General features: G+C 37.2%; 1 protein-coding gene across 1 annotated transcript in view; it reads right to left on the bottom strand.

The window, feature by feature from the left end:
* Positions 1-415: 415 nt before the first annotated feature.
* Positions 416-12,132, bottom strand: part of LOC110580801 (probable ubiquitin carboxyl-terminal hydrolase FAF-Y) — a 15,863-nt gene continuing 4,146 nt past the window's right edge. The window contains exons 2-5 of the mRNA XM_044912042.1: positions 7,454-7,566; positions 5,896-6,165; positions 749-864; positions 416-557 (exon numbers count right to left, since the gene is read on the bottom strand). Of these exons, the coding sequence (XP_044767977.1) occupies positions 416-557; positions 749-864; positions 5,896-6,165; positions 7,454-7,566 (641 nt within the window). The remainder of the gene's footprint in view (positions 558-748; positions 865-5,895; positions 6,166-7,453; positions 7,567-12,132) is intronic.

Below are 12,132 nucleotides of genomic sequence, written 5' to 3'. Positions count from 1 at the left end.
TCCATCACTGTTGTTTCTAACACTAATTGGTGCTAATCTTATTCGTAACTGGTGCAGATTCTTATTTATAAAAGAAAAATCAAAGGGACTTACTGCCATTCGATCAGCCGTCAGCCACTCTTCCTCCTCAGGATTACCATGCCAATGAGTATAATATGATACACTAGATATCACTTTGTTAATTTCATTCAGTGCATTCATCTTTCCATTAAAAGAAGAAATCTGCAACAATCTGCAAGAGAAATTTTGATTAAGTATCATTTTAAACAGTCAAGCAAATAATTATTTAAAGGGGAAAGTATCTTACCTGAGTATCATTTTCAACCTAAAAATTTCTAAATTTTTTATAGTTTCTTCTTGTCCTGGAATCCTGGAAGCCAGATTCTTCAGAGATTTAATAATCATTGAAAGGGCATCATTTTTTTTCATTCTTTGCTTCTTTTTTTAGCTCTTCATCAGTTAAATTTTCTAAAAACTGTGGAACTATTTCTATAACTGGAAGAAAGTATTTTTTCACTGTATGTTGACTGAGAAAGTCAGAGCATTGTCCAAATGGTCTGAAATAAGGAAAACACAGAATTTCTGCTAATATCTGTATTCTCCTAACACGTACTTTTAGTTTTAATACTTAGAAAAATGTCATATTACCAATTTAAAATAAGAAAGTAGACTAGAAAATTAACTTTTAATGATTTTCAAGGCAATACAATAAGGACAATAAATATTAAACTTTAAAAATATAACTTACTTAATAAGGGCTGCAATTACCTGAATACTCAATGCTGATCCACTAATAAAATGATCATGCAAAATCTGGAACCCATTCAATGTGCCAAATTTATTGATGAGATCCACTAGCCAACCCTGCAACATAGTCAATGCCAAGAGTTAGTTCTTTCCTATAATAATTTTTAAGTTATATCTGGAATATATGTTTGAATGAGTCAGAAATAGGAGGTTCAATAAAATAATTACATTATCTTTAAAAAGAATAAATAATATTTGTATTATTTAGTCATTCATGTATTTATGGAGACTTAAAATTTTTCCTATTATATTTTGTTCTCTGTATCCCTTCAGTCAGAAGCAGCACAGGCTGCAATTACAGAGTAGTTCTTAGGGGCACAGCTGTTATTTATTCATGTCCTATATATCTGAACAGGAATTAAGCAGAGGTTGTATAGCCAGCTAAAAACATTTTTATATGTAAGAAGGTAAAACAAACATAAAAGTTATGTACATATAAAAATCAATTGTAATAATACAAATGCACAAGAAAGATCATAAAGGGATGCCTGGGTGGCTCAGTTGGTTAAGCAGCTGCCTTCAGATCAGGTCATGATCCCAGGGTCCTTGGATGGAGTCCCATACCAGTCTACCTGCTCAGCGGGGAGTCTGCTTCTCCCTCTACCCACCCCTCCTCCCTCCTGCTCATGCTCTCTCAAAGATATAAAATCTTAAAAAAAAAAAAAAATAAGCTCATTAAATCTTCCAAAAAGCCGAGTTTTAGCAGAAAACAAACAAAACCCAAAACAGGAAAGAAGCATTTCTACTCCCAATCAGAGGTAGAGTTCTACATTTAAAAATAGACAAAAAAAAAATTATTCAGGGTAGTTCAGTGTCTGACTCTTGATCTCAGCTCAGGTCTTGATCTTGGGGTTGTGATTTCAAGTCCCGTGTTGAGCTCCATGCTGGGAGTAGAGCCCTTAAAACAGAACAAGAAAACAAACAAAAAAATTCAAGACACGTGGGAGATGCTGAATAATAGAAAACTGTTACAATAATACATCTTTGTATGCTAATGCTAAATTTGATATGGGAACCTAAAATAAATTTTAAAACCTCCAGTGAATCAATTATTTAATTTCTGAATAAATTCAGCATAATAGGGTGCCTGGCTGGCTCAGTCAGTTAAGCAGCTGCCTTCGGCTCAGGTCATGATCCCAGGGTCCTGGGACTGAGTCCCCCATTGGGCTCCTGGGATAGAGTCCTGCATCGGACTCCCTGCTTGGTGGGGAATCTGCTTCTCCCTCTCCATCTGCCACTTCCCCTGCTTGTGCTCTCTCTCAAATAAATAAAATCTTTTAAAAAAATAAAAATAAATTCAGTATACTATATTCCTACCTTTACATTTGGTTTAAAAGGTTAAATTGAGGAGTTGTAAGATTAGACAGCTCCAAAGTCCTATTGTTATGAAATAACTTTATTTCCAGAATTTCTGGAAATCAGTCCACAATTTATAGCAACCAAGCAAACACTGAATCAAAAACAATCACATTCAAGAGTTAGGCAATTTCACTGTGTTCTTACTCATCCATGCCTACTCCTCCAAGAGTGGCACATTTTAGGGTCCTCAATTCATATAAGAGCAAAGAGGACTAAATCTGCAACATTATAACCTAATTGTGAGCTGCTTGACACACTGGTTTGTGTCACTATTTTGGAAGTCAGAAAAACAAACGTGGTTTGGAATTCAGACTAGGGGAATTCTATGGGAAGGAGCAGGCACAGTTCATGAAAATGGCTAAAGGGCCTACAGGTTACAACCCTCCTAAGGCAAATTACTGATTTGAGAAATACAAGAGAACTCCTAGGGGCGTGTGGGTGGCTCAGTCATTGAGCATTTACTTTTGGCTCAGGTCATGATCCCATAGTCCTGGGATCGAGTCCCGTGTTGGCCTCCCTCCTCAGTGGAGAGTCTGCTTCTCCCCCTACTTGTGCTCTAAACACCTCCTAAAACAGAGTGAACACACATACCCCAAAGGGAATGAAAACATGTCAGTACGAAAAAATCAACTGAATAAACGAAAGTCAGTAAGGAAGGAAATAACATACAAAAGAACTATAAGATATTGGAAAACAAAGAACAAAATGGTACAAAAGTACTTCCTTCCTCAGCAGTATAACAACACTGAATATAAACAGATTGAACTTTTCAATCAAAAATATATAGATCGGGGCACCTGGGTGGCTCAGTCTTAGCATCTGCCTTTGGCTCAGGTCATGATCCCAGGGTCCTGGGATTCGGCCCCATGTCTATCTCCCTGCTTAGCAGAGAGTCTGCTTGTCCCTTTCCCTTCGCCTCTCTGCCCCTCCCTTGCTCATTCGTGTGACCTCTCTCTCTCAAGTAAATAAAATTAAAAAAAAAAAGTAAAATCACAGAAAGCATCTTTTCATATTATAATGAAATGGAATTAGAAATCAGTAATAGAAGAAAATCTGGAAACTCCACAAATATGCAGAAATAAAACAACATATTCTTAACCAATTGATCAAAGAAGGAATCTGTGTCACAAGGAAAATTTAGTTTCAAATGTGTCCAAAAAACAGGTTTCAAGTCAACAATGTAACTTTTCACTTTGAAAGGAACTCGAAAAAGAGTAGCAAACTAAATCCAAAGCTAGCACAATAGAAACATTAGACCAGAGATAAACAAAATAGAGAACAGAAAATAAAGAGTAAAAAGATAAATAAATTAAAACCAAAAGTTCTTTCCTGAAAAAAATCAACAAGTTTAAGTAAGAAAAAACCCAAAATCAGAAATGAAAGAGAGGACTTTACTATAGAGTTCACAGAAATAAAAGATTAGAAAGCACTATGAAAGGACTATGAATTAGTGTAAACAAACTGGATAGCCTAGATAAAATGGACAAATTTCTAGAACACACAACTTACACCACAAATGATCAGGAAGAAAGATTCTGAACAGGCTTAAAATTAGTAAGGAGATTGAATCACCAATCAAAAACTTTCCAATAAAGAAAAATGAGGGACCAAATGACTCTGCTGGAAAATTCCAGCAAGATTAACACCAATCTCACATTTTTCCAAAAACATGAAGAGGAAGGAACATATCCAATCATTTTAAGAGACCAGGATTATTCTGATACCAAAGGCAGACAAAGACTTTATAAACTAATCCTAATAAACACTGTTATAAAACCCCTCAACAATATACTAGCAACATGAACAAATGGGATGTTTCTCCCTGGGATGCAAAGATGTCTTAATATACAAAATCAATGTAACACACACCACATTACTAGAATCAAAGAAAAAAAAAACCCCACACCATCTCAATTCATGCCGAAAAAGGGTTCGGCAAAATTCAACTACCAGAAACGATAAAAACATTGAACAAACTAAGAACAAAGGAAAATTGTCTCGGGACACCTGGGTGGCTCAGCTGTTAAGCATCTGCCTTCGGCTCAGGTCATGATCCCAGGGTCCTGGGATCAAGCCCTGCATTGGGCTCCCTGCTCCGTGGGAAGCCTGCTTCTCCCTCTCCCTCTGCCTCTCCTCCTGGCTTGTGCTCACTCACTCTCTCTTTCTCTCAAAGAAATAAAGAAAATCTTAAGAAAAAAAAATTAAAAGAAAATTGCCTCAAAATAACAAAGGCCACATATGAAAAACCTGTATCAAACTCAATGATGAAATACTGAAAGCTTTCCCTCCAAGGTTAGGAACAAAATAAGGATGCCTGACTTGACAAAACCTATTCAGCTAAAGGTACTAAAGGTATTAAAGTCCTAGCCATGGAACTTAGGCATGAAACAGAAATAAGAGGGATCCAAATTGGAAATAAAATAGTCAAATTATCTCTGTATGCACATATCTCACGTTAGTTCACAGGGATTTTGTGCTTTTGTTATTTTTTGCGTTCTATTTATGTATGTGTACACTGACACACACTAAAGCTACATTCTGCTTTCTGTTTCTACTGCTGGTAACTTTTTCAATGTGTTCAAAAATTAATCACAATGAATATAATCAACCAGTCTCTGAGACATAAAAAACTCATTAAAATGACATTAGACATTAGAATGAACATATACAAAAGAGGGAGCCTTCTTATATAGCCTGGTCAGCTAATTTGAGTGCTTTTGGCTAATTTCTTAGTTCTACTGATACAGCATTAGTTTTTTTTATTTTCTGCTGTGCTTCCTTGAAATTAGTTATAATTTGGGCAGACCATATATTCTCTGCAAAATGAATATAGACTGAAAGATTATTTACTTGACCCAAAACTCAGCTGCTAATCAACACTAAGACTTCCTCGTAAGAAATCAAAGCATTTCAGCGCGCTTGGGTGGCTCAGTCAGTTAAGCGTCTGCCTTCGGCTCAGGTCATGATCCCAGGGTCCTGGGATCAAGTCCCTCATTGGGCTCCTTGCTCAGCGGGGAGCCTGCTGCTCTCTCTACCTGTGCTCCCCCTGCTTGTGCTCACACTTGGTGCACTCTCTCTCTCTGACAAATAAATCTTTAAAAAGAAAAAAAAAAAAAAGGAAATCAAAGCATTTTAAGAAATGCCTAACTGGGGGCACCTACGTGGCTTAGTCAGTTAAGCATGTGCCTTAGGCTCAGATCATGATCTCCAGGTCCTGGGATCAAGTTCCACTGGAGCTCCCTGCTCAGCGGGGAGTCTGCTTCTCCCTTTCTCTCTCCCCCTGCTCGTGTTCTCTCTCCCAAGTAAATAAAATCTTAAAAAAAATTTGCTTACATAGCCTCTCATAAACGTATGTTTTTGTAATTAAATATACATATAAGTGCAAAGCACTGCTCATGCTCTTGACTTAAAATGGTTATATTCTCTAAAGTCACTTTGAACACTGAAGGAGCAAATATAGTATCTTGCTACTAGGGGAAATACAGCATAAAGTTCCAATATAAACATATTCATAAACTGATCAATACATAATAAGCTTTGGTCAGGCATGAGTTTTATGCTGTTGGCCCACTGTACAATGTTAATGAATCACTATATATATTAAATAATGTGTTTTTTAAACAAACCCACATAAAACAAAGTTATATACTGATTATGTTAAAGAAAGGTTCATGTCACTGAAGTTTTGTAATAACACAAAACAGTATTTAATTTTGAAAACCAACACACTTTTGGTGATCGAGGATCTGAAGAACGAGCAAATAGTTCATCTTCAGGCAACTGAGCATTTGTCGAAACTGATTCACATGGACGTGTACCATTGTAGATGTGGAATTTGCAATGTGGATTTAAGGCCATAGCAAGAAGATCTAGAAGTGGAAACCAGTCTTGGGACAACTTGGCCACACAAAGCTCCACTAGACGATGAGTATTGTTAATAATACACCTCTGTAATATGAAAGGGGACAAGAACAAGAAAAGTTCATTTAAAAAGTAACACTGTAATTTCAAGCACAGAAACACTCTAATCTTGTTAATAATGCTCCTCCATTTTTCTATACTGGTCATCTGAATTCTGCTTAACTTCACAAGTACTGTGATCAAACTGATATATCAGTAAAAATAAATTAATAATTAACTTACTTCATATTTATATTGCACCTAATTTCAAAAGCTATGTGGGAAAGGTTACAGATAAAGTAGGCACCACTGGTTGTCTTTTTCTATTTTGTGTCCACAAAGTAGACATGCAAATTACCATTTTCTTTCTTTGGAATCTGTACTCTAGAGGCAACAATTCCACAACCTAAATGTTCAAAATCCTGTCAACTATCCAAGATTAGGAGACCTGGATCTAAATATCAATTCAAAAGTCAGATAACTCCCCAAATGTCTACTTCTAACACTAAAAAGTATGTCAAATCAGAAAATGTTAGGGTTTATATGCTATATTCAATTGTGGGGAATACTCAAGTTATATTTTCTAGGTTGAAGTCCACCGAACAATACTGTTTGCTTTAGAGATCTTGATTAATTCTATGTTCATAAGAACCAGGTTTTAGAGTTCAATGATTCAAGTAAGATGTATATTTTTTCACTTTCAAAATCTCTGGTTACGAAGGTATCTAAGAATCAATGGCAGCTTGCATTATTCTGCATTTGCTTGCACTGTCCCAGACTTAAGGCATTTCCTCACAGTACATCTCCTGCAGCCATTTACTTGAAGACATTACCAATTTGAGAACACTTCAGATTTTGGCTTTTGTAATTACTAAAAAACTGTAATTTGAAGTCATACCAAAAACTTGTGGGATTACTGGTTTGTGTTTTAAATTTCTAAGCTTGTAAGATTTAAATTTTCCTTGTCATTTCCACATTATGAATTTATTTATCAGGTTCATCTATACTAAAATTATACCCTTTGGTGTCCTAATTATATTGGGAGTCTCCTATTTGCCATCTGGGTATTTTCCTTTCTTAAAGTTATGAAAAATAGTGGACTCTTACAATCAATAACAGGATACATTCGATGAAATGTGGGATGTGCATATGGTTACAGGCACTTGGGATTCCAGGACACAGAGTTTCAGGAATCAAACCTCAAGTTTGATTCCTGTTTCAGGAATCAAAATCTCAAATTCATTCTAAAAGACAAGACTGTTCTTAAAAACCTTCAATTCTGTCAAACATATCAGATTTAATATGTTATTCACAATATTTTACAAAGATAAACCCTTATGCAATCACCAAGTAAGTATGAGTCTCTCAAATAAATTAGAAGACTCACATGAATTTCAAATTTCCAGCCACTCACTGCCTCATCCATAAGAATTTTAGTGAAAGATACTGTTAACCCATCTTGAAAAAAACTCTGACATGCTTCACTTTTAACATCAAGACCTAAGAATAGATGAAAAAAAATTACAGTAAATTTAGCATAAAGAAAACATTTCCCTGGAGATACACAGTTAATGTAACCTAGCAAAAAGACTAAGTCATTTTCAACAAAAGGCTGTTATTAGACTAAGCAGAAACAAAATGGCAGTGCAATCTCCCTTCCCTCAAACAAAATTATCTTTCTCCTATATCACAGAATAATCTTTTGCTTCTGACAAAGCATTCCTTACTTATACACTATTTTTTCTCTTCTCACAGTTCCACTTCTCTGGGACTTTTTCTTTTCTTTTTTTTTTCCTGTTAACATGCTCCACTTCCAGCTGTTGATTAGTGCTGAGCAAACTTTCATCATAGGATATATCAAGTTTTAGGTTATAAACTTTACCCTGGTTTTCATTTTATCACTCACATTCATCTCTGTGCCACCAGATAAAAATTCCCTTTTTCCTAAGCATGTTAGATTACTGGCTTCTGACACCTTAAGTACTGAGAAGACTGGTCTTTGGTAAATCAAAAATGATGAACAAGAAATATGTACGGAGTAAAGTAAATTTCTAAAGTTAAACATTAACTCAGACCCAAAGAAATCACCTCCTATCTTGAAAAGGTATGAAGAATAATCACTGTTCCCATGTCTTTTTTTTTTCCCCATGTCTTTTTCATAGAAATACCACCATACCTATAAAGAAACCTCAAAGTGTCTCATTGTTACAAGACAAAGGTAATTTTCAACAAATAACTTGCTTTCTCATGCTTCAGTGTACTGTGAGGCATTTGAATATTTGATGGATATTTTGAAAACAAGGTTTTCAGATATAATCTGAAAAGACGTGAGTCAAAACCAGTAAAGCTTATCACAAACACGCTATATATCAATTCTCTAGAAATGATACTGGGAACTGTGCCTTAGACTCCATTTAATCAGAGAGGAAAGAGATGGAAATTAGTGCTTGATTTCAAGTAGGAGTCTCAGCCTTAAATAATACTGTTTTAAAATACCGTATGTCTTGGGGGGTCTGGGTGTCTCAGTCGGTTAAGTGTCTGTCTTCAGCTCAGGTCATGATCCTAGAGTCCTGGGATGGAGCCCCCCATCGGGCTCCCTGCTCGGCGGGTAGCTTCTTCCCCCCCTCCCTTTGCCTCTCCTGTTTCTCTCTCAAATGAATAAATAAAATCTTTAAAAAAAATTATATGGCTTTACCAAGGTATACTAATCAGACTGTTTTGTGGAGGGAGAAACTCTGCACTACAAATATAGTTTCTGAAAGACTTAGTAATTATTCAAATCATTTAAAAGGTAATTCAAATAATTTAAAAGGTAATTCAAAACAGCAACAGAATATTCCTTTAGATAGTAATTTTTTTCATATTCAAACTCCAGTACCTCTTAACATATTCCAGGACTGGACAAGTATCACCTTTCTCAAGATAAAAGCTAGTATGAAGAGAGTGATGTTAGCAAGATTGCAGAATAAAAAGCTCCAGGCCCTAGCTCTTCCACAGAGACACCCAGTTAACAGCAATATATGGACCAAAACACATTTATGAGAAAGTCTGAAACTGGTTAAGGACGTGGGTAAGTGAAACTGGACTCAGTACCCAGGTGAATGAATCCATAACAAAAGGGATGACTTTCACAGAAGGATAAATTTTTAAATCGTTTTACTACAATTAGCCCATCCCCCAACGCAATATAGCTCAAGGCAACCCTAAGTAGCTCAATACAAAAAGGAAAATAATACCCAATTACTAGCTCCTAATGATTCTTCCCTTCGGTTAGAAGGAATAAATAAGAACTTAAGTCCAGATTTTTAGCTTTTCTGGGGATTTCCCAGGAACCTGAAAATGGCAGTATAGTTTGGGTACCAGGCTGGAGGCCACTGTTAGTACTGAAGCATGCTATAGCACTAGACACTAGTCAAAAATAACTCAAGTTCAAAACTGCCAAAAAACAAAAGGGGAAAAAAAAAGGAAATGAAGACAGTCAAAAGCACCCATATAGGAGCGCCTGGGTGGCTCAGTCTTTAAGCGTCTGCCTTCGGCTCAGATCATGATCCAGTCGTGGGATCGAAACCCACATCTGGCTCCCTGCTCTGCAGGAAGCTTGCTTCTCCCTCTCTCCCTGCTTGTGTTCCTGCTCTCACTGTGTGTGTCCCTTTGTCAAATAAATAAATAAAATCTAAAAAAAAAAGCACCCAGGGCGCCTGGGTGGCTCAGTTGGTTAAGCGACTGCCTTCGGCTCAGGTCATGATCCTGGAGTCCCTGGATCGAGTCCCGCATCGGGCTCCCTGCTCGGCGAGGAGCCTGCTTCTCCCTCTGACCCTCCCCCCTCTCATGTACTCTCTCTCATTCTCGCTCTCTCAAATGAATAAATAAATCTTTAAAAAAAAAAAGCCTACTTAAAAAAAAAAGATTAAAAAAAAGCACCCATATATATTATAAAGAAAACACACAATGCCAAAAACATGTATTCCCAGGATGCAAGCTCCCAGAATGTTTAGCTGGGCTGAATGCTGAAGGAAGGAACAGACTGGAAGGGCTGTTAGGTAGGTAGGTACGTATTTATTATTTATTTATTTATTTATTTATTTATTTATTTATTTATTTATTTATGTTAATCACCATACATTGCATCACTAATTTCTGATGTAGTGTTCCATGATTCATTGTTTGCGTATAACACCCAGTGCTCCATGCAGAACATGCTCTCCTTAATACCCATCACCAGGCTAACCCATCCCCCCACCCGCCTCCCCTCCAGAACCCTCAGTTTGTTTCTCAGAGTCCATCGTCTCTCATGGTTGGTCTCCCCCTCCGTTTTCCCCCCTTCATTCTTCCCCTCCTGCTATTTTCTCCCTTTTTTTTTTTTTTTAAACATATAATGTATTATTTGTTTCAGAGGTACAGATCTGTGATTCAACAGTCTTACACAATTCACAGACTGGAAGGGCTGTGTCACTGTAATTGTTTTTTTTAATGCCCAAATCTCAGTAAAAATAAAAAAATCATAGGACATAGAGACAAATATGACTTTATCAAAGAAATAAAGCTCAGAAAGCAAACCCTGAAGAGTTCAATTTCTTCAATTTTAAACTTCCTGTTGAAACATTTTTTCAACTGAGACAATCTGAGGCTTACAGGACCTGAGAGAAGCAATGCTCTAAAGATACAAAGAGGAGAAAGATCCTTAGTGGGCAGGTGGGAGGCGGTGTTTGGAAAACAAAGGTTGTCCTATTATGGAAATAAATTTCCTTACCTATAAAGAAGAATCTCCTTAAATGCTCTCTTCCTGGTATAGGTAGGCAGTTGAGGGGGGGAGGTAAAGAGCTTTTCTGAATGTGCTGGGTTTTGATTGCTTTTAACTCAAAATATTGTTCATGCTAAAGTGTGCCATTGGGATAGCCTGCCCTTGGCCCCTACAGGCAACTAAGGAAAATCAGAATATCAACGAAGAATTACAGTACATATAAAATCTAACAGATCCACACAAAGGCACATTATAATCACACTGTCAGATGAAAAGAAAATCTCAAAAGGGGAAACAGAAAAATAACTCATCACAAACAAGGGAACCTATGTAAGATTATCAGAAATTTCTCAGAAACTTTATACAGCAGAAGGAAGTGTGATGATATATTCAAAATGCTTAAAGAATGTTGTCAAATGCTTTCTGCATCAATTGAGACTCATGTGGGAAACAAAGGCAGAAGAAAAACTATTCAATTTCCTTACTACCTAGACAAGTCCTTAAAACAACAGTGACATTCCTCTAGGGACTCAACTGCCTCGATGCTGACACTTCGCTAAGGGCCAGAGGCAACCTTAGCCGGACCCCCAGGATCCTGTAAGTCTACTTTAATGTATAAAAATTCCTTTGGAAACTTCCTTTATCTCTAAACCCCCCAAGACACGTGTTGGCAATCATCCCCCAAGCAAATGACCCACCAATATATATCTGAAGGGTCTCATGATTAAGGTTTTATTAGACGGTAATAAATGACCTTTTCCCAACAATAGCTAGCTCCCTCCAGGTCTTGGAAACCTTGCTTTCAAAATTCCTTAGAGACTTATGCTATCCCTAACCCCTCCTAACTTGGAAGTATATAATGGGCCACTCCTCATGACCCCGGTGCAACTCTTTCTGACCACTGGTCCAGTCTCCGTGGTTCAATAAAATCACCTTTTGCACCAAAGATGTCTCAAGAATTCTTTCTTGGCCATCGGCTTTGAACCCTAATGTTCTTCCTATAGCATATGGCACCCAACGTGGGCTTTGAGTCCAGAGTCTCATCTGGACTATAAGCCTCGGTGCAAACTTAGCGAGTACTTTCTGTTCTCCTCCTTTACTCTCATTTCAGGGGCCCTTCAAGGAGTACGGTCTTATCGGAACACTTTCATGTTGACTGCTCAGGCTGTAATCCCCTAACTCATGGCTACTGTACTGGAAGGAGAAAGCCTGCCTTTTGGATGGAAGTTACTACCCTGGCCAGAATGGTAGTAAGACCCAGAAACTTGATCCCTCTCTATTCCTGTCCATATACAAAGTTGTCAGTCTTGGGCACGGGACAGCTA

Source organism: Neomonachus schauinslandi, chromosome Y (assembly GCF_002201575.2).
Source record: "Neomonachus schauinslandi chromosome Y, ASM220157v2, whole genome shotgun sequence".
Taxonomy (NCBI): domain Eukaryota; kingdom Metazoa; phylum Chordata; class Mammalia; order Carnivora; family Phocidae; genus Neomonachus; species Neomonachus schauinslandi.
Note: the sequence above shows the minus strand (reverse complement) of the source record. Positions and strands in the feature narration are given on the sequence as shown.